A 22,707-nucleotide genomic window follows, 5' to 3' on the forward strand; every position below is an offset into this window, starting at 1 on the left:
ATCTGCACCCTTACAAAGAGCAAAATTCTATCCAAAATGTAGAACCAGAAAACCTGCCTGTACATAATAGAAATATGCACTCCCAAATAGAGAGGAGTTGGTGCACCACAACAGGATATAATAACAGAACACTGAAGGGAGAGACCAAAGAGTCCTTCCTTGAAACAACTATATAGCTTTAGCCCATCAGTAAATTAGAGGAGGATCACTCAAGGAGGCAGGGGAAAATGCCACCTACAAAAACTGGTAATTGGCAGCACTTCCCAACCTAACATTTCAAACTTGGGAGTGAAAAGTGTAACAGTTTCTCAAAAGAAGAACGCCAGACAAGATGCTTCTTGTAAAAGAAACACCTAAACAAAACAAACAACGTAGGTGTAAGAGACATCAAAAATCCATATAGATGGAAACACCCTTTATCCTACAGGAGGTTCTTTAAAAGCCTGCAGTAATAAAAATACTTTTATGCCATATGTAGGAGTCTAGCTTCATATATAGTGCACTCTCATTTAAATGATGCACCTTACCCTAATTCAGGCAACCCTTATGGTGATTTCAGTAGTTTTGATGGTGAAGCATGCCTTCCACAGGGCCTCCAGAACATTTCTGAGGAGGACCAGGTGATCTTGCCAGGTGGAGCTAAATACCGCAATATCATCTAGATATGCTGCACTATAGGCTTTCAGACCTGTCAAGACTTTATTCACGAGCCTCTGAAACGTGGCAGGTGCACTCTCCAAGCCAAAAGGCATTACAATAAATTGCTAATGGCCACTAGGGGTTGAAAAAGCTGTTTCTAGCTTGTATCCTAAGAGAATCTGATTTGCCTGTAACTAGAAGTCAGGTCAAATGTACTAAGATACTTGGCAGAGGCCAGAGTATCAATCAGCACATTTGCCCTTGGAATTGGATGGGAATTAGTCCTAGTGACTGCATTGAGTCCCCTGTAATCCACACAGAACCTCATCTCTCTCCTACCATCCTGGGTGTGAAATTGTGGCACAGGGACTACAGGACTAGCCCTAGGGCTATCTGGAGGTTCAATGACCCCCAGATCCAGCACCTTTTGGACCTCAGTCATGAAGCTGTCTCTGACATGGTCAGGCTGTCTGTAAATGTTGATCTTCACAGGCAGGCTGTCACCAGTGTCTACCTCATGGGTACACCAGATGGTTAGAGTGGGTGTCATAGAAAAGAGACCAGAAAGCTGAATGAGAACCTGTCTACAATCAGTTTGCTGATGACTAGTGAAGCTGTCTGCCAAAACTATACCTTCTACTGATCCATGAACAGGGTCCTAAGAGAGGAGATCAGGGAGATTCTTCTGTCCCTCACCAGTGGCCATGAGCAAGCTCATGTCAGCCCTGTGAATAAAAGGCTTTAGGCATTTACACATGGAGTACCCTGTGAGTACTCCTTGGAGTACCTAGGTCAACCAAGTAGGTAACCTCACCTTTTTTCACCAAGAATGGTGTGGGGGCAACTCCACTTGTCCTGGAGAGCTGCTGGAGACACAGGCTCCAACGCCCATACTTTCTGTCCTTGTTGGTAAACATTCAGTATAGCCTTTAGGTCATGCCAAGCTTTCTGAAGCTCCTGGCTGGCCTCAAGATTTTTTCTGGCCTTCTTCATGTACTCAGCCATACCAGAACACAGGCCAAATACATAGTTCACTATATCATTTTTAGGGGGTTTGAGAGGCTGTTCCCATCCTCCTTAACCAGACACAATTGACTCCTTACTGTATGTCCAAACAGAAGTTCAAATGGGCTGTAGCCCACTCCCTTCTGAGGAACCTCTCTCTAGGCAAAGAGAAGGCATGGTAGTAAGATAGTCCATTTTTGCCTCAGCTTTTCTGGGAGCCAACTGGATCCTTCAACAAGCCCATTGTACTGTGGATTATAAGGTGTGCTAACCTGTAGTTTATACCACACCCCTCCCACATAGATGTGATGTAGCTAGACATGAAGTTAGTACCTCTGTCTGACAAGACCTCCTTGGAAACCTAACTCTGGAAAAGATTCCCAGGAGGGGCCTTGCCATCACAGGAGCTGCAGTGGTCCTAAGGGGAATAGCTTATTTGGCATGGTCTACCACTACTAGTAAGTAAATAGGTATAAATGCTGTTGGAGAGTTTAAGGGACCTACTATGTCAACTCCTACCCTCTCAAAGGGAACCCCAATGACTGGAAGTTGAATTAAGGGCCTCTATGTAGTCCCACCGTACTTACCACTGGCTTAGCAGGTGACACAGGAGTGACACATCTACTTGGTATCCTCAGACATATGGGGCCAGTGCAAGTGAGAGACAAACCTATCCTAATTCTTGCCTGGCCTAAGATGTCCTGCAAGGGGAATGTCATGTGCTAGGGACAATAAAAAACCCTTGAATCTCTGAGGTATGACCAACCTCCTGGTGGCCCCAGGCTTTGGGTCTCTACCCTCAGGAAATAGGAGCTCATCTTCCCAATAGATCCTATGGGACCCACTGACATTCCCTGCCTCCTCAGCAGCAGCTTGCTGTCTGAGTTGTCCAAGAGAGGGAAAGGTTTTCGGCTCCAGGCTCAAGTCTGCCCTGGTAGGGTCTCTTGTCTGCTGTGTCAGGCCCAAGTTCCTCTAGGAAAGTTCCTTCACAGGGGCTTAGGTAATCTCCTTCAAGAGACTGATCCTCACTGGGAGTCTGGGAGGAAGATAAATCCTTACCCTTCCTGCCCCTTCTCTGCGGAACTGCCTTGTTCATTTTTTCAGGATCCAGAGCCCCCTCTGCCTGAGCCCTAGTGCAAGAAACTGGCTGAGATGACCATCATCTCTACATGTGTCCTGAACTCCACCTCAGACCAGGCTAAAGTTTCTAAATCATTGCCCAACAGACAGTCCACAGGTAGGTCTGGGGAAACCACAACTCTTTTAGGGCCTGTTACCACTCACCAACTGAGATTCACAACTGCCAAGGAATGAGCTGTCCTGGCATTGCTAGCATTGGTCTGTCCAAGTATGAGCTGGTCAGGAGATAGAAGTTTCTCTATCACCATAGGGACACTAGCCCCTGTGTCCCAGTATGCCATAGCTTATTGACCATTAATAAGTGGCTGTTGTCTGTTCTTGCCCAAGTTAGTGAGATTCACAAGCAAATTGGCAAGTTCCATGCCACTTTCACGGACTAGAACAGCCTGAGTGGGTGTTCTGACTGGGCCAGAACCCACTTCAGAACCCAATTTTAATCCTACTAATCCCTTGGGGGCACAACTGCTACTTGTACTGGTGCTAAGGGTGCTATTTGCTTTAGGAGCAGTAGTAGTAATCTATGTGGTGCCAGATTTGGCATCCCTTGCGCTATGGCCTTTTTCCTTACATATGTAACACCAAGGTTTCTTGTTGGAGGAGGAAGAGGTTTGGGACCTACCCCCATAGGAAGACTTTTGGGGACCTTGTGATGACTCTTTCTCGGCTTTACCTTTCTCCACACCCTTCTCTTGGGTCTTAGAAGAATCTTGCTTCTCCTGGTCACCACCACCACCATGAGATTTTTGCTTTACCATGATGTGGAACCACTTGTCTGCCTTCTTTTCCAATTCTTGGGGAGAGGTCAGATATGAGTCCACCAAGGCACTGGGTAAGTTGGTGATTCTGATAGTTATTAGGAATGTGCTCCCTCATCAACAAATTGTACAGTCGCTCATAGCACATTACTTCCATGAAGCCAGCCTTCCAGAGCCGTAATATCACGGTCTACAAAATCAACCCAGTCTTAGGTGTGTGCTTTCTGTGTGTCCCTAAAATTAACCTTGTTCTGATCAGTGGTTAAAAGAAACCCATCTATGAGGGCACTCATCAAGACTGAGTTACTGTCTGCATCTTCCTCACTAACAGTGAGAAGTTTGTCTCTACCCTTGTTAGCAAAGGAGAGCCACAGGATAGCTGCACAGTGACCTTGAGTGGCCTTCTGAACTTTACAGGCCCTCTCCAAAGCAGTGATCCATTTATGAGTTATTCTGCTCTTCTGTCCTATCAGGATTCTGGAGGTCATACTGCAGGAGCATCTCTAAGAGCTTTTCTTTGTTAGGGTTGCTACCGGTTTTGAGTTTTTTAGATGCAGCCAGGGTCCTGGTTGCGACCCACTGGGTTCCCGAACTAAAGACTAAGGGCCATATGTAGGTAATATGTGTTTTGCGATTCTCAAATTGCGAATTTTAGGGAATCGCAATTAGAGAATCGCAAAACACAATGTAGGTAGAATTAGCAACATTTTTGCGAATCCCACTTAGTCCTTATTTGCGAATCGCAAATTGAGATTCGCACATAAGGAATACCTTCCCATTCATTCCTATGGGCTAGAAGGCCCATAGGAATGAATGGGAAGACATTCTCAATTTGCGACTCTCAATTAGAGAATCGCAAATTGAGAATGCAATTTCAAGGGGGCCAGGGTGTGTCAAAAGGACACCCTTTTGCACCCCTGAAATAAACATGTGCAAATGTGGCACACATACCTGCCCTAAGGGCATGTATGTGTGCCACATTGCACTTTGAAAAATGCAAAAAAGTCCATTTTTCAAAGAAATCGCAAATTACCACCAACCTGAAGTTGGTGGTAATTTGCGATTCCTTAAGGCAAATTCGCACAACTTGGGTGCTTCCTACATTGCATTTAAGGAATCGCAATTTTGGATTCCTTAAATGCAATAGCAAAATAAGGAATCACAAATTTTGCAATTCCTTATTTTGCATGTGGGTTTTTGTGTGCTACATAGCACACTGCCCAAATTGCGATCTCAAACGCTGAAATTCTGCGAATTTCTGTATTTGCGATCGCAATTGGGCTACCTACATATGGCCCAAAGTGACTAGGGGTAGTGTGGTGTTGCACCTACCTACCCTAGTGAAACTAAACTCCCAAAGATTGGAGAAAGGGTTGTGCTAGACCCTTAACTATCAATCCCACATGTTCAGTAGAACTTACTAAATCACAAAAGTATTATATGTGCCTAGCTAGTGATGTACTTTCATGTAATCAACACCTAGATTGAATGATAAAACAGTGCAGGCTGAAATCCCAACAGCTGCACACCAATGTAGGATGTTGGCTTAGTATACAGTGCACACATATTTAAGTGATGAACATTGCACTAATCCGGGCAACAACTACATTGATTTTAGTGGCCTTTGATAACCATAGAAAGCTCTCAAAGTGGTATCTGTGGAGGGCAGCCTATAAGCTCTTCTTGAAGGAGAATTAAACAGCTTGTTTTAACAATGTAATCTTATAATGTAAGTTAAATGAAAAGGAACCACACAGTGTTTATATAAAAATACTTCTTTTTTTTACACAACACTCATCAACACATTGGTATATCTCCTACCGGGAGATATCAATACAATACACAAGAATACTTCAAATGCAAAGAGGTAAATAGCACAAAATATAATGGTCTCCAGGGGGAGACCAAACTATATACTAAGAGTGAAATGCAAACTGAAAAGCAGGACGGGACTTCAATCAGCAGGCCCAGAAGAGCCAGGAGCTCAAGGGAGCTCCCAAGGTAAATGCCCAGGAACCCCACAGGCTGGGTGCAGAATGGGAACACAGCCATGTGACCAATGGAAGTCAATGGAGAATTTGAGGTTGCAGTTTTTCAGATGAAGGACCCTTCCCAGAGGACCCTGAAGAATTCCCTAGGAGGATGTGAGGTTGGTTAGCCACCCCACCCGTGGAAGCCCCGGGAACCAGGTTATCTAAACCAGGGAAGCTAGGTGCATGGAGTGAAGAGACATCGGAAAACTCCATAGACGACAATGAAAGACTTGGAAGGAAATGCTTCTGGAGAAGAAGGTGAAAAAGTCCGGTGGAATCCAAGGGTGGATTCTGGATTTAAAGAACCTGCAAGCAAAGGGGACAAAGTCTATGCTACTTGGGAGTGACCACGAGGCATGAAGACACAATGCCCACTGATGTCGAGAGGTTCTGAATAGTTGATGTGACCTTGTTGCTGCAGTTGTGACAACCAGGTGATGCTGAGGAAGACCAAGAGCCATGCACGAGCTGTCCGAAGTCAGATGTTGGTGACTAGGTACTCTGTGTCTGGCGAGAACACCAACAAGCCTTGGTAGCTGCAACTGGCATGGAGAACAAAGAAGGAGCAATGTTGGGACCAGCAAGGTACAAGGGATTCACCAACAGCAGGAGAGTCAGAGCCGGCCCTGAGTAGGCAGAGGAGCCCACTGAAGCCATAGGGGTTTGGTCCCAGCAGATCTGACGAGGGATACTGGCCTCAAAATAAGAGAGTGGACAGTTCAGGCATCAGGGGAGTTGCAGAACCACCACCTGTGTTGCTGCCTTGGGAAGTCCATAGGAGGACAGAAGCAGCAGACCGGTAAGCTTTATTGTGCTGCCTGCAGATGCAGGGGAGGTACTCCTTCACTCCAAGGGAGGTTACTTCGGGTGTCCTTGATGCCCACAGGTCTGTAAAAGAACCTGAAAGAAGCACAGACACAGATGACAAAGAAGACTTGAAGAACAGCGAGACCAGAAGCAGCAGCAGTCTTCCATGGTGCCGTCTTGGTTTCTGGCAAAGTCCAGTGAAGTCTAAATGTATAGACGGTCGAAGAGTGACATGGTTTCAGGCTTGAGACTTGTCCCATGATGAATCTAAGGAACCAACCACAGGTAAGCCCTTAAGTACCCTAGGGAAAGGGTCCCTACCAGAGGAGGGGCTGGACAGAGGGGAGGAATCACAAATGTCCTTTGTCCAGTTTCATGCCAGAGCGGGAGTCAAGAACTCCATGAACTGGCATATGCAAGGAGGGCACCAAATTTGCCCTTCAAAGCAGTCTGGTGGCACTGGCAAGAACCTCCACCCCAGTCCGAACCACTAATTCCTGTCTGGGAGGTGGTCTCACCTCCCTGTGACAGGAAACCTATTGTTCAGCCTTCCCCTGCTCGAGCGTGGCTCAGAAGCAAGAGGGCAGAATCGTGTCTGTGGTCTGCAGCAGCACTACCTTGCTGTCAGACTCTAAAATGCTGTTACTGGAAGTACAGGTGGGTACCCCAAGAGAGCCCCCCAGTACATGGGTTCATACTTCCAAAACTGAAATTAGTGTTGCGGTATGATCTTAACATGTTTGATACCAAACATGACCGGGTACAGTGCAGCCACTACATGTATTAAAATGGCTGACCACACTTTCAAAGACTGAAGAATCGACTCCGGGGTTTGAAGGGGTGTCCTGCTCATGCAGGGGCACCCTCTCATTTACTAAAAATCACCCTGCCCTTAGGAATGAGGAGCTTGTCATGGGGTGACTTATCAGTTTTAAGTACAGTGGCCTCAGATGTAAGGAAACTTACATCTGTTGTGAGAGGTGCAAGCACCAGCTCACACAGAAAGCAATGGCAGGCCTGTAGTCACAGTTAAAGTGGACTCCCATGGGTGGTACAATACATGCTGCAGCCCATGGGAGACCCCTGATGTACCTATGCCCTGGGTACCTTAGTAACATATACTAGGGACATACAAAGGTATACCAGTAGCCAAAGGTGGATGTATAAAAGTACTTACCATGGTCAATTTAAGGAGAAAGCACAGTAACTGGGGACCTGATTAGCAAGATCTCAGACAGACTAGGTCAAAAATATACCGACACCAAGCAAAAAGTGGGGGTAACCATGAAAGCAGATCCTACTTTCCTACACCATACAAATGGAAGGCATCAAGAATAAATATGTCACAATCTGCAATTATTGAAGAATACACCCCCGAAACAAGCGGAAGAACAAACACTTCAAAAGGAGGGAGCTAAAAGCTGTGTACCATCACATCTAAGTGATACAACTAGCTGACATACTGCAAAAAGTTGCTGAAAGAAAACGGTGATCCAAGGAACGACAGTTCCATTGAAATAACAGGTCAGGTCCTGCACCAACAGAGACCCACACTTAGTGAAAAGAAAAGTCAATAAGCCCACTGCAATTGCTTCCACAAGCAGACAACACAGGTAATCAATCTCACATGAGAAAGAAACCATAGAATTACATTTCTTGAGTGAGGATCTCGTCAGCAGAGATAACCGAAAAACCTACCTAGGGTTAGGTAAAAACCCTGTATGGTCTCAAAGAAAGACAACCTGTCATCTGCAGCAAAAATACACTAAAAAATAAGATCTGCAACTGCATGAACATCACATCTGGTGATATTAAACTGCAAAAAGCATACCATAGTGCAGTTTGGAGCCAAATTACAAACCAAGAGGAGCCTGCTATACAGGAATTTCTCCCTTAAAATACAAGAAAAATTGAAAGAACGGAGCAGGGCTAAGGGTCTGAGTAACCCAGACTGTCCCTAAACCTACGCAAAGGGCATCTGCATGGACACCAAACAAATGAACGCCATCAAATGTCATGTCAATTAAAGCTGACTGGACTGCCTCTGAAAATCCAGTAGAACGAAGCCAAGCTCACTGGCGTAACACCACAGAAGACGCCATGGTTTGACCAAGCGAATCAGTGGTGTCCATTCCACACCTAATGAAAAACCAAACTGTCTGTTGCCCATCCGAAGTAAACTGACTCAGTTTGTTCCTATAAGCCTCCGGAAACAATGTCAATAACTGCTGCAACGAATCCCATAAGGCATGAGAAAAACGTCCAAGGATACAACTTGTTTTAACGTAACGTAACGCTGCACTGGTGGAAGAGAACATACATTTTCCACAAGAGTCTTGCTTTCGGGAATCTTTGTCAACCTGAGTATAAAGACTATCCACATCTTGGAAAGCTGTAGCAACCTGATCCACAAAACTGTGGTCTGTCGGTTGACGAAGAAGGCAAGCAGGATCATCGGGGCAGGGAGGTTCTTGTGGGCAATAGTAAGGTCCACAGGCACACCAGAATCAGGTCTAGCCCACGTCCCTAGAGAAATATAATATAATGTCTCACAAAAGGGTAGAACTGGCTCAATCCTTGACTGACCCAGATGAAGAACCTCAACAAGGGGTCTGTAGATTTCTCCACCAAAAGCAGATTCAAATGTAGAACATCAGAGCCCCTTTTTAACATAACCACCAAGAAAGAGCTGGCTTCCGAGGAAAGGCGGGGAAGAGATAGAAGGCCTAGAAGCCAGGGATGATTCTAACCAGCTTGCTTCGTCTAACTCAGAAATTCAGCTATCCATCATAGGAGGATCGGTAAGCAATAGATGCACACAAAAATATCCTTCCTCATTTCCTTCCACACCTTCCACATACTGTTCACCCACAGAACCATTAATTATCAATTCCGTAAATGACATTGATCATTGCCAACTCAGTGCAGTATCTACCTTGGGATGAGAAAGTGGAAGAGCGTCGGACGGCGCTGACGGCGCTGCTCACAAAACGAGTTGAGGAGATGCTGACGCCTCAAGACTCTCAGCGTGTTCGTGCACCAACTCGGGTTCGGAGTCTTCAAATTACGTTGAAACTTATCTTGAAGGAACAACCGAAGTTGTTCCAGAGTCAGTCGGCACCACAGGTGTGAAGCCTGGAGGGCTACGCACAGCCATCACTGTGTCTAAGGGCCTAACTGCAGCCGAGGATGAACATGTTGACGAGGACGCAGTCATTGCACCCATCAGCTCCTTGGGGCATACGGGTGCTCCAGGGGAAGGTGAGGACCCAAATATGACATGAAGAGCATCATAATACTCTTTCATCTTCGCCCGAGTTGCCCCGGCTACAGGAAAGGTGAGGAACCATGGGAGCGACTCTTGTGCCGATTCCTAGCAAGAGGTTGTATAAAGCTACTTGAAACCGCGTTGTGAATCACAGAAGCCCTGGAAGGCCGTGATTTCGATCAATTACGACAACACTTACCGTGGGATGTGGACGGAGACTTGGACCACTTCTGCCGTCCACTGGATGGAAAGTGACGCCCCTGAGACCGGTCTCTGGAGCAACTCCGTTGAGGAACCGCAGTTGACCAACATTTAGAACTCGAAGTCCTCGATCACTGCGCCATCTGGAGCTATATCCCTCGCTCGTGCAACCCCTTTGGTTTCAGCCATTGGCAGGCATCACACTCTTTGGCATCGTGGGGCTCGACCTAGCACCACAGGCATATGGAATGAGGATCCGTACCAGATATCTGTTGAGCACAAGACCCACAGGATTTAAACCCAGAATGCATAGAGAACTGGCACATGGTTCCAGACGCAAAATCGTCACAGCAGGGGAAAAAAGATATGCTTCTCCTGATCCCCGTTAAAGCATGAAAAAGAGGAAACTGATGTCAGCACGCTGCGGGGACTTATATGGCCTCACAAACAGAGTCAACGTGATCATGGAGCAGTAGGATGCCATCCTCGGCATGCAGAGGTACTGCTGAAAATAGCCAGATCCAGTTTGATGCCTGGGGAGAATTCATAAGTTAAGGAATCTGAGGCTAGCTGTCTCTATCAGATAGGTCAACTTATTTCAGCACATTGAAACACTTGTAGTGCTTTCGTCAGGACCTAAGTAAGAGTATAGTAGAGATCCTAGAAAAGTGCTACTAGATTTAATTGTATTGATATAGCATTTACTACCTCTGATAGGCATCAAAGCGCTTTTCAGCAAGTAAGACACCACTCAACAACCCAAAAAGGATTAGAGGTGGATTAGTGTAGAGAAATATGAGGTCAGTTGAGCGGTGGGCATGCAAGTCTGTTAGTTGGATTGAATAAGATAATGGAGGGATAGAAGAGGGAAAAGTATAGAAAGTGCTATTTATGAGATCATAGTATTAAGGTTTGGAATGAGTAAAAAGAGAGATGGATGAGGGAAAAGTCTCTGAAATAGATTACGGAGATCATAGTAGTAAAAAGAGGTTTGGGATAAGTTAAGTAGGGATACATCAGGGAAGAATTTAGAAAGCGGTGTTTGGGAGATCATGGTAGTAAAATGAGGTCTGGGGTGAGCCAAGAAGGAAAGGAGGAGGGAAAAGTCTAGAAAGGAGTTATTTTGGAGATCATAGAAGTAGAATGAGGCTTGGAATGAGCCAGAGAATGGAGGTAGAGAATATATTGAGGTAGAAAATATATTGAGAGGTAGAAAATATATTGAGAGGGATATTGGGTGGGGCAGAGTAGAGTATTGGAGAGAGCTAAAGGTTTGTTTTTCTTCTTCTACAGTGGGAATAAAGTCATAAATATAGCTACATAACTACATAGAACGGATTTACATGCATAAGAAAGATAATATTTAAAGATTTAAAGTTATATTGTATAAACTCAGACTTTCAAATATTGCTGTACTTGAAGATAATTTGTGTAATTTTATACCATAATTGTATTTATTTAAAAAAAAATCTATTATTTTTATTTAATCATTTATTTATTTTCATTTGAGATTTTCCTCAATATTTCGATAGTGAAGCACTTGTAGATAAAATAGTCTACTGACAAAGTGTGTAAAACAAGAGTTCAGCCAATGTTGGTGAGGGATCCTCTGGGAAGTCCATGGTAAGCAGTTGCTTTGGATATTTTAGGGCCTGTATTTAATAGAACGGGGTCATTTTATGTGATAGTTCTAACTGGCATGTTCTCGTGTGGCCTGAAATACACATATCCCAGAGCAGACAGACACATAATGGGGTGTCCTTTCTCGCACAAGAACTGTTCTCTCTACCACCTGGAAGTCAATGGAATGGTAGAGAGATTCAACAGAGTCTTGAAAGAGTCTATTCAGAATGCAATATTGTATGGTAAAGACTGGATGTATGAAATACAAGAGAGAGTGGAAATGTCTTAGTTAACATCTCATTCTGTCACAGGTAGAGTACCCTTCGAACTATTTAAAGGGAAGAAAGCTCAATTCCCTTATGTGTCACTCATGGATGAATCATAAGAAGGGATGTGCTTCGGTGGATGTGGTTGAGTGGAAAGAAAAACAACAGGAAAAATATTGAGAAAACTACTTTAAAAAAATAGGAGTGTAACATCACTTGTACTGAAAGTGTTAATTGCAAAGTGCTACATTTGAGTTTGCCCAAGCCTAAGGTATCTTGCCAACTATTAAGTTCTAGGCGGGCAGTAGGTACTTAGTATTTCCTCTCTCTCCTAATTTTGGTTTATTATAGTATCAAGAAGAGAACAAAACCGCACATACATTGAGTGTCATTTTGATACTGACCTGTGTTTTCACTGAAACAAAGCTGCTGCTGATTGAACGAAGAAAAAAACAACCGAAAAATTGTGACATAGGGAGAAAACAGGTGTGACATGCACATGAAATATTAGAAAAATAGAAACAGCAAGTGTAGGGTGGTGGACGCATGTCATTTCATGTAACCAAAATGAGTTAGCCTTGGCATTCGGTGGCACCGGTGAAAACTCCTAAGAAAAAACGTCTGGTTGTTCCTCTTTTTTTAATCAAATTAACCAATAGTGGACAGTGAAAACAATTTTGAACATTTGCCAATCTGTTATTCAATGATGTTTCCTTATAATTGAATAGTTAATGTTACTATACGTTACCTTGTTAAATGGTTTTGCACAGTGTTAGCCCACTCTATGACCTGTTGAAAATGTTCATCATAGACTTCGCGGTGAAGTAGCTGAACAAAAAACTCCACAAAACGAATCTTGTTCTTGAATTTAATCACTGCATAAAAATGGACATTATAATGATTAAAAGAACCCACTTTATTGTTGAGCTTTCAAAATGTAAACCTGTTCAAGCTTTATTGCTGACATTAATGACACTGTTGTATGTCAGGACCGGAGGCGAGGATATGCTATTCTTTCTTCACTTTAATCAGTAATTCATAACTAACAGCAGCAAATTAAAGCCAAATTACTTTTCCCAGAAAACTACAAAAAAATCCAGAGTCCTTCTTTAATGTCCTTGATCAGGCTCTAACAAAGTTCTCTGTCACTGCCTGCTCCTCCTCTTTCTTTGCTGCTCGGCAGCCAGTTAAGTGGTCCTTTTTCCTTTCTTTCTGTAGACTGGGGTTAAAGAACAAGTTACTTACCTTCAATAGCAATGTATCCGTAAGAGACATAAATGAGTTATAGATTCCTTACCTTAGAATTACCCCCCCCCAGTATTAGACTGGATCTAGAGAATTGTTCTCTTAGCAGTACCCCTACGCGTTGGCAGGTTGCGTCGGTCGACTTTGCGTCCATCATCGTGGTTGCCGGGATGAAGTCACGATGTCTACTTAGACGCCGCCCTGCACGCTGACTTCAGTTCTAACATGACTTTCCACGCCAGAAGCACAGAGCCATGCAAGACATCTGACCACTGGTGCACATAACTAGGGCCCTGGAAGGGAGTCCCTATCCCTAGAAGTCAGTTCGCAGAACAGGGAGGACGAGTGGGGTGGTAAGGAATCGTTAACTAATATATGTCACTTACAGATACATTGTTACTGAAGTTAAGTAATTTGTTCATCTGAAAGAGACCATTAGTTATAGATTCCTTACCTTAGAATAGATACCCCAGTAATGCCAACCCTGGAGGTGGGTCTGCAAACTAAGTTAACACCAGAAAGTCCTGGAGAACATAACGGGCTAGAAAGTAGTCTCCCCAGACTCGGCTATCCAGGCAATAATGTTTGGTGAACATGTGCAAGGATGCCCACGTGGCTGCCTGGCAGATGTCAATGAGTGTAACTCCACGTCCCAAAGCAGTAGAGGCTGCCTTCGCCCTGGTAGAGTGGGCGAACGGACCCACTGGAAGTTCTTTTTTTGACAATGAATAGCAGATTTTAATGCATAGGACAACCCATCGAGAGATGGTGCGTTTTTGTATGGCCCAACCTTTCTTGGCACCTCCATAACCAACGAAGAGTTGATCGTCCACCCAGAAATCTTTAGTGCGGTCAAGGTAGAAGGACATTGCAGGTTTTGGGTCCAGGCGGTGGAGTCTCTTCTCCTGTTTGGAAGGGTGCGGAGGCAGGAAGAAGGTGGGCAAGCAAGGGTCTGACCTATGTGGAAAGAGGTAACCACTTTGGGTAGAAAAGAGGGCCTAGTGTGAAGGACCACTTTGCCCGAATGGACTGCAATAAAAGGAGGCTTTCAGGATAGAGCCTAAAGCTCACTCACCCTGCGAGCAGAGGTGATGGCAAGCAGGAAGGCAGTCTATAAAGTAAGAAGTCGAAGAGGACAATTATGTTATGGTACCTTATGCGTGCTCAAAGGGAGCACACATAAGGTAAGTAAGGACTAGATTCAAGTCCTATTGGGGCATTTACAATAGGGGACTTGAAAAGAGAAGCTGATCAGGAAGGCAAAGAAAGCCAGATATGGCCGAGAGGTAGCATTTAAGAGTGCACAAGGAAAAGCCCTGCGGGGCTAAAGAAAGGATGAACAAGAGGACTTCAGAAAGACCGGCAGAGCCTTTGCTGTGCACCATGCCACAAGTTTGTTCCATCTACAGGCGTATACCGTTCTAATGGAGGAACACCTGGCTGACAAGATGACGTTACATTATTCGGGAGAAAGGTTGAAAGCTGTCAATTGTCGCCAGTCAATCTCCATGCAAGGAGGTGAAGAATGGACAGGTTCAGGTGGAGGACCATCCCCTGCTGCTGCGACATCAGATCCTCCAGAAAAAGCAGTCTAATCGGAGGATCGATGGCCATGCTAAAGAGTTCGGGGTACCAGACTCTTTGTGCCCAGTCCGGAGTTACGAGAACTACTTGGGCCGGGTCGCACTTCTTCTTCTTTAGCACTCTGGGCAAAAGTGGTAGAGGCGGAAAGGCGTACAGGAGGACGCAATTCTACTTGTGACAAAAGGCATCGCAGAGCGAGTGCCATCTTTGAAATTCCAATGTGCAGAACTGCTGACACTGCACTTTCTCTTCGGTAGCGAACATATTTAACCAAGACTCTCCCCACTGCTGAAAGAGACTTTGCACCACTTCCAAATGAAGAGGCCATTTGTAATTCATCCTGCACGGACGGCTGAGTTTGTCTGCCGTGGTGTTCAGGGAGCCTACCAGGTGTTGAACCACCAGAGATATGCCCTGATGTTCCAGCTATGTCCAAAGGCGAATAGCCTCTTGACATAGGGTGCACAACCCCACGTCGCCCTGTTTGTTGCAGTACAACATGGCAGTGGTGTGGTCTGTGAAAACCTGCACTACTCTTCTTTTGGCAGAGGAAAAGAATGCTTTCAGTGCAAGACAGATCGCCCAGAGCTCCAAAAGATTAATGTGGAGACCAGACTCCGCCAGAGACCAGAGACATCTGATCTCCGCCTCTCCCAGGTGACCGCCCCATCCCAGGAGTGACGCATCCATCACTACTGTTAACTATGGTTGGGGAAGGGAGAGGAATCTGCCGCTGATCTAATCCTGGTTCTTGAGCCCCCACTGCAATCGACGTGAAGTCCCCTCCGAGATCTTGACGATGTTGGAAAGATTCCCCTGATTCTGCGCCCACTGGAACTTCTGGTCCCACTGCAGAGCCTGCATATGCCACCTGACATGATCAACCAGCAGGATGCAGGAGGCCATGAGACCCAGCAGCCTCAGAATCAATCTCACTGAATTCCGGGATAGATGCTGAAACATTGGTATCATAGCCCTAATACCCCAGACTCACTGTTCGGGAGAATAAGCTTGAAATTGTGCTGTATCTAGAACTGCTCCTAGGAAAAGGAGCTTCTGAAAGGGAGACAGGTGTGACTTTGGCACATTGATAGTGAACCCCAGTGAGTGCAGGAGGTTCGCCGTAGTCTGGAGGTGTGAGACGACAGCCTGGGGTGAACACGCCTTCAACAGCCATTCTTCAAGATGGGGGAAGACTGGAACCCCTGATCTGTGCAACCATGGCATAAATTTTGTGAACACCCGAGGGCTACTGGTTAGGCCATAGGGGAGCACGGTAAACTGAAAATGCTCGTGGCCTACCGTGAACCATAGGTAGCGACTGTGGGCTGGCAGGATGGGGATATGGAAATATGTGTCCTGCAAGCCCAACGCTACCATCCAGTCTCCGGGGTCGAGGGCAGACAGCACCTGAGCCAATGTGAGCATTTTGAACTTCTCCTCCCGGAGCAAGGGGTTGAGGGCCTTAAGGTCTAAGATGGGACGCAGGCCTTTGTCCTTCTTGGGTACCAGAAAATAGTGAAAGTAGCAACCACAACGTACTTCTGGCACAGGGACCCTTTCGATAGCTCCCTTGGCTAAGAGAGCTGCGACTTCCTGGTGGAGAAGGGCCCAGTGATCCTTCGAAATGCAATGGAAGGATGGTGGCATGGAGAAAGGGGTAGTCTCCAAGGGGAGGGAGTAGCCCCTTCGGACTGTCTGCAAAACTCACCTGTCCTACGTGATGTTTTGCCAGTGGGGGAGGTGATGGCTTATCCTGCCGCCCACTGGCCTCTGGTGGCCCTGAAAGGTCAGACTAGGAGAGTTTGGAGGCTGCTGAAGGGGGGTTATGGGTGGACTGGCCCACCTGCTGGCCCCCAGACTCGCATAGCTAGGCCCACATCGGCAGCCACGTACAGGCTAGGCAGCTTGCGTGAACCGGTGGCTAGACTGGGTTGAACGTAGCCACGAAAGGGACGAAAAGCAGACTGTGTGGGGCAAGAGATCGCTGCGAGGCCAAAGGATCTGGCAGTAAGCCTTGAATCCTTGAATCGCTCGAGCACCAAGTCAAAGGGCATGTCCAGTAAGGAGGATTGGGACATCCCCAGACAAACAAGACGTCCTCAAAAGGCGTAGCGCCTCAAGGCTGCTGACGTGGAAACCGTTCTGTGAAGTGAGTCAGCGGTATCCATCCCATATCTGATTGGGAATTTAACTCCGTCTCTACCCCCGCCACTGCACGGGTGAGAACGACCCGGGCCTCCTCCTGGCACCGTGGCAACACTTGCACAACTGTATCCCACACTGTATGGGTATAATGGCCCAAGAGGCATGCGGTATTCACCGACCGCAGCGTTAACCTGGCGGAAGAAAACATCTTCTTCCAAAGGTGGTCCAGCTTCTTGCATTCCCTATCAGGGGGAGCAGTAGGGAATGCGCCCTTAGAGGACCAGGCTTGAACCACCAAGCTCTCGGGGGTCGGGTGTTGGGAGCGGAAAAGTGGGTCACTCGGGGCCGGGTGGTGGCAACCGCAATCATCCTGTCCACAGGAGGCCGTTTGCTGGGCTTGGACCAAGGGCCCCCAGCTGAGTCTGCGGAGCCCGAAGGCACGCCAGCGGAGTCGAGCTGCCCAGAGATTCTGTGAAGCACTTTGTAAAAAGCTCGAAGCTGGGCAGGGGACGCTCCGTCACAGGGAAAGGTAGGGAAACTTGGAGCTGTCCCTGGGGCAGGCTCCTAAGACAGAGCTGGAGAGCGACAATGCTTCGAGTCCTGTGTCACATCAGCCGACCGACGGAGAGAAGGTGAAGAGCGACGCTGCTTCTTCACCTTCTTCTTGTGCTTCAACTTACCCGAAGATTTCAGACTTGGACGACGAATGGTGGTAGTGGCTCTGCGACCGGTCCGAAGACCTTCTTCTCGACCGGGACCTAGAGCGTTCTAGAGCGACACGGAGCCGACTTCCGGGCCTTCCACAACTTTCAGGACGCTCCCACAAAGGCACACGAGGTGGGGGTCCTTAACCGACATCAGGGGGTATTACGGCTCGCACAGTTTAAACCCGGTTTGACGATGAGACATCCTTCCTAAACCAGCAGTTGATAGACTCAAAAAGAAGTCAACAAAAGTCGAGAAAAAGTTTTGTCAAAAGGTAACTAAGGGGTGGCTCTCTCCGGATATTTGCTAGGCTGGCGCGGAAAAAGAAAGAACTGAAGTCAGAGAGCAGGGGCGTCATCTAAGTAGACATTGTGACGTCGTCCCGGCTAGCACGACACCGATGACGGATTCGGAGTCGACCAATGTCACCTACTAACACACAGTGGTACTGCTAAGGGAAAAATTCTCCGGATCCAGTCTGACGCTTTGGGGTAATTCTAAGGTAAGGAATCTATAACTAATGGCCTCTTTCAGATGCTCAGGGTAATGGTTTATCTGTATAACTATGACAAAATGTTTCAATGTGGTTTTCATGTTGAACAGACATGCCCGTTGCTTTTCTTTCAGATTCCTGAGGGTTTGACAGTTTCATTTCGCTGGTTGCAGGACCGCTAGCGCACTCCTTACGTGACTTCACCCCTCATGGCGGCAGTGTGGTCCGCTGCCCCCTCCGGGGTGCTGCAGGGGGCCCTGAGAAATTCTGGTCCTTGGCACGCATCTCTGACTTCGGGATTTCAAATGTGCACTGCGGAGGCCTGACATTGCTCACGCTCGGCCCCTGCATATCTGTATTGTATTGCTTCAACCCGTTTTGCCTGATTAATGCCCTGCGGGCCGGTAGTGGTGCGTTGCACCAGCATCGAACGCTCTGAGGGTTCTTTATCTATTCTAGACCTGAAGGGTCTCCATGTGGACACACCTGCTGGGCAGCTTGAACCCATCATCTCTAAGGGTGGCTTTGATGTCCCTGGGCAAGGATCTGTAAATTGAGTGCCCCGTGGGCGCACGCATATCTACCTAGGTTACCGCCAGCACCTAATTTTGTCACGCTTGTGTGCACTGGATCCTTGACACATTAGTGGAGACTGACCTACTACATTATTTGGGCATTAAGCCTATTATTAGCCCATCCCTGCCTCAGATTGCAGCCGCAAGAGCTTATCTCTACAGCATATGATGACACAGGAAACCTATGAGGAGGAAGTCTCCATGGCCTACCTCCAGTGAGATGAGGATTTCTACAAGGCAACTGGCACCTAGATTTACAGGGCAGTCACTGACCTAATGGCCCCTATGGAAGAAAGGCTTTCAGAGAGGATAGCGCAAAAAATTTGCAAAGTTTGCCCAACCCCCTTGCCATGCCCCACTTTCTGCTCCCTCAAGATACTGCAGGTGAGGGTCTCCGGCCCGAGGAAAAGTGTGAAGAAGGGGTCATTAAAGACGCATTTGGGCACCTAAAGCAGGTGTTTTTGGCCAAGACCTCCCTGCAAAAGTGCCCTGGGATGCGTCTGAACCCTTCCCAGGACATTCATGCCCGATACCCCGCAACCTCAGGGTGGAGTAAGATGATAAAGCAGGTTCTACCAGATTGTGGGTCCATCTTCTCACCCTGCCCCGGTGCAAGAGGGAGTCTCAGATATGTTGGACCCGGATGATATTATCCACCCAAGGTCAGCCAAGTGGGTCCTGGCTGAGAAGGTGGCCAAATATGTGGTGGCCCGCCTCAGGAAGCGATTGGAGAACGAGGCATGCAGATGCCGGAGAGCAGAATGCCCCCACCCCACCCTAGATGGGAAAATAGCCCTTAATCCCGATATCAACGATAAGATGCCACGTTCCTGGACAAGTTTGTTAAGGACCCTAAGAAGGGTCATTTTGGGCTCTCAGACTTTCAAGTTCCTCACTTGTGCTTCGGCCTCTCATTCGCCATTTGGTGCTTCACCAAGGTTCTCAAGCCGGCAGTGGAGTCATGCGTGCTCTGGGGATTCGACTTATCATCAACCTGGATGATATGCTAATCATGGTGCAATGTCCCGAGAGATTGATGACATATCTCCAGTCAGTGATAACCCTGTTGCACAGGTTGGGGTTTGTGATAAACGAAAAGTCTGTACTCACTCTGATGCAAAGGGGCGGTGTTCCTGGGTTTCATCATAGACTCCACCTCCTCTTCTCTGGGACTTCCCTCCTGAAAGATCACAAAGATAGGGCACAAGCTCCGCCAAATGTTGGCCAAATGGTGAACATCGCTCAGACAGATCACTCGCTTGGTGGGCCTCCTCTTCTCCTCGATTTTGGTGATTTTTCTATGCACTTTGCACTGTCTAACCTTACAGCATCTGAAGGTGCACCATGTCAGGACACGCCTCCAGTATTCACAGTTGGTTCCGCTGGCAGACGAGGTCAAGGAGGAAATGGATTGGTGGCTCACCCATATGGAGGCCTGGAATGGAAGAGTTATCTTCAGTTCCACCCCGACCTGGCCATAGAGTTGGAATCAGCAGGTCAGGCTGGGGATTTTTCCACAGGCGGAAGTTGGTTACCTCTAGAACAACACTTGCACATAAACTGCCTGTAGCTCCTGGCGGGGTTGTTTGCCGTCCCGTGTTGGACAAAGGATCGGATCCAGTCCTCAGTCCTTTTAAAGATTGACAATGTCTCAGCAGTGAGATATATCTACCACATGGGGGGCACCAGGTCCTGTGCCCTGGCGAATACGGCAAAGGAATTTCAGAACTTCAGCAATCAGGTATTGGTAACGGCAGAGTACCTTCCGGGTCAGGAGAACTAAGTGGCGGACTGGCACTGCCAACACCTGTGAGATTCCAGAATTTGGAAGCCGGACTCTCAAATTTTCTAGCAGTTTCCAACAGTTGGGGTCCATTCTCGATCAACCTGTTTGCGTGCCTCCTCGACCACCAGATACACATTTTTTCAGCTAGAGGCCGAAGCCTCTGGCAGAGGCTACAAATGCATTTCCCCAAGATTGGAGTCTGGAGAAGGGTTTTGCCTTTCCCCCCTTCTCAATGATCACCATGGCAGCAGGTCAGGCCAGCGGGCAAAAGACGGACGTGGTCCTGATAATGCCTGTCTGGAGGTCTCAAGTATGGTTTCCTGTTTTTCTGGAACTTTCTTGGGCTTCTCCATTCCGACTCCCTTCACTTTCCTCACATTCTGAAGAATACGAACAATAAACTGCATCGGCTTGTGTCAGAGGGTTTGTTACATCTCATGGCATGGCAGATTACAGGCAAAGATGAACACTCCCAGGCTTTTCGAGCCACACTGAGTTCCTGTTATCCAGAGCCTGGGCAGACAGCACAACAACGCGTTACCACTCTGCCTGGTCGAGATGGGTCTGTTGGTATTTGCGAAGGAAAGTGGATCCTGTGGGATATGATGTAATCCAAATTCTCAATTTTCTGTCAACCCTCGCGAAAGAGGGACTGACATATCTGTCAATCAATGCCATTCGTCCTGCCTTTTCAGCAGCCCACGCCCCAGTTGACGGTGTGCCTATGGGTGAACACCCATTTGTAGGTTGCTCAGGGGGATTCGGTTATCCCCTCATTATGCAGCGCTCGGGGATATTAATTATGTATTCAAACTTTTTTTGTCATGGCAGCCGAATTGATTCTTGTCTCGAAAATAGTTTTTAGCAAAATTGGCAATGTTACTTTGTCGGATATGGTGTAGAAGGGTCTCTGATGTGCGGGCCTTGGACATAATGGCTAGGCTGCTTTCCCCTGATGGAGTAACTTTTATCCGAAGCAGGCACACCAAGTAGGATGCTCGCACAATTTTCTACCCAGCTTTCCCTGAGTCTCCCAAACTGCGTGGTCAAACGCCTTAAGGTATACGAAGAGATGAATGAGGGAGTCTGCCCTCCAGCCAAAGACAGCGCCTTCTTGCACTCAGAAAACAGTACAGAGTGGTTGCTTCTCCTGTGATAGCCCGCTGGGTTAGATGGGTGGTGCAGGAGACTGGTATTTATCCAAAGGTTTTTGGAGCACTTTCAGCTAGGGGTGCAATGGCCTCAAATGCTTTTAGCTTGAGAGCATGTTTTGAGAATCTTATGCGTCAAACGGATTGGTCTTCAGACTCGAGTTTTAAGCGGTTTTATTTTAAACCACTAGTGAATGTGCCTCACGTGGTGGTAAGTAAGCTTTGAAATAGCATAATCTGCACCTTCAGTCCTGACATAGAATTAAAATTTGCCTAGCTCACGTGAAGGTAAGTTTAAGTTCAATTAAGGACACAGAGACAAGGATTATGCCATCCGGCAATCAAGTCAGATGCAGACTCGCCAATACTGGTGAACGTAGTATGTTTTCATTCCACATGCATTTTCGTATGATAAGCTGTTATATGATCTTGGTTTATCTGGTTAAACAATAAGTTTATACTTACTTACAGATCCCCTTTGTTGTTCAGAAGTTTGGGTAGATTAGTTATTGACGCAATGTGTCTTTGCAGGAAATGATGGGTCCAAACAAGATGCATGAAGGAGCCTGTTGGCATGATTTGCATGAAGGAGGAGGAGCAGGCAGTGACAGAGGACTTTGTTGGAGCCTGATCAAGGACAATAAAGGACTGTGGATTTTTTTGTAGTTGTTTTTCCTAAGTGTTCTGGGAAACTTCGTTTTGGCTTTAATTGGCTGCTGTGTCATGAATTACTGATTATAGCGAAGAACGAATAACAAAATCCTCTCCTCTGTGTCTTTAATAGAATTGAAACTCACCTTCACTTGAGCTATGCAAATTTTCATCCTTGAGTTATATAAGACCAGCATAAAAGCAGAATAAAACATTGTGAGAGGATAGTCTAAGAGTATAAATATCAAACAAATGAAGGTGTAGTAAACTCTTGCTTTCCTATAACCCTTTGTCATTTTATAGAAAATTTGTAGTAGCGATTTTTGAACTTTTGGTGTATTTCTTCATTACTCTGTGTATCTGCCTTCATTTTCAAAATGAGAAGTTTTTTATTTCATTTGACCGTGTATCAGTTTTCCTTCCTTTGATGATGTGTTCACCTCCACATCAGGACTCAGCCAGATCAGTGGTTTTCTGTCTCTCTTAGCATAGGTATTCCTCATGGAGTCTATCCTTATTTGTTTCCCTTACTTTCATTGCTCCTTGTGCTCACTCCTTAAACATTAGCCATATCGATATTTTTCTAATTTAGCTTAGATCAAGATGGGATGCCACATAATTGGAGTCTAGCC

General features: G+C 46.5%; 1 protein-coding gene across 5 annotated transcripts in view; it reads right to left on the bottom strand.

Moving 5' to 3' along the window:
* CFAP54 (cilia and flagella associated protein 54) overlaps window positions 1-22,707 on the bottom strand; it is a 2,603,731-nt gene that overhangs the window by 1,645,730 nt on the left and 935,294 nt on the right. For all 5 annotated transcript variants that reach the window (XR_013608312.1, XR_013608313.1, XM_078677994.1 and 2 more), the window contains exon 31: window positions 12,486-12,612. Coding sequence is in view for 3 of the 5 variants with exons in the window: in XM_078677994.1 (XP_078534120.1) it covers window positions 12,486-12,612 (127 nt within the window). In the remaining 2 variants the exon portion in view is untranslated. The remainder of the gene's footprint in view (window positions 1-12,485; window positions 12,613-22,707) is intronic.

The sequence above is a fragment of the Lissotriton helveticus genome, chromosome 1_1, assembly GCF_964261635.1.
Source record: "Lissotriton helveticus chromosome 1_1, aLisHel1.1, whole genome shotgun sequence".
Taxonomy (NCBI): Eukaryota; Metazoa; Chordata; class Amphibia; order Caudata; family Salamandridae; genus Lissotriton; species Lissotriton helveticus.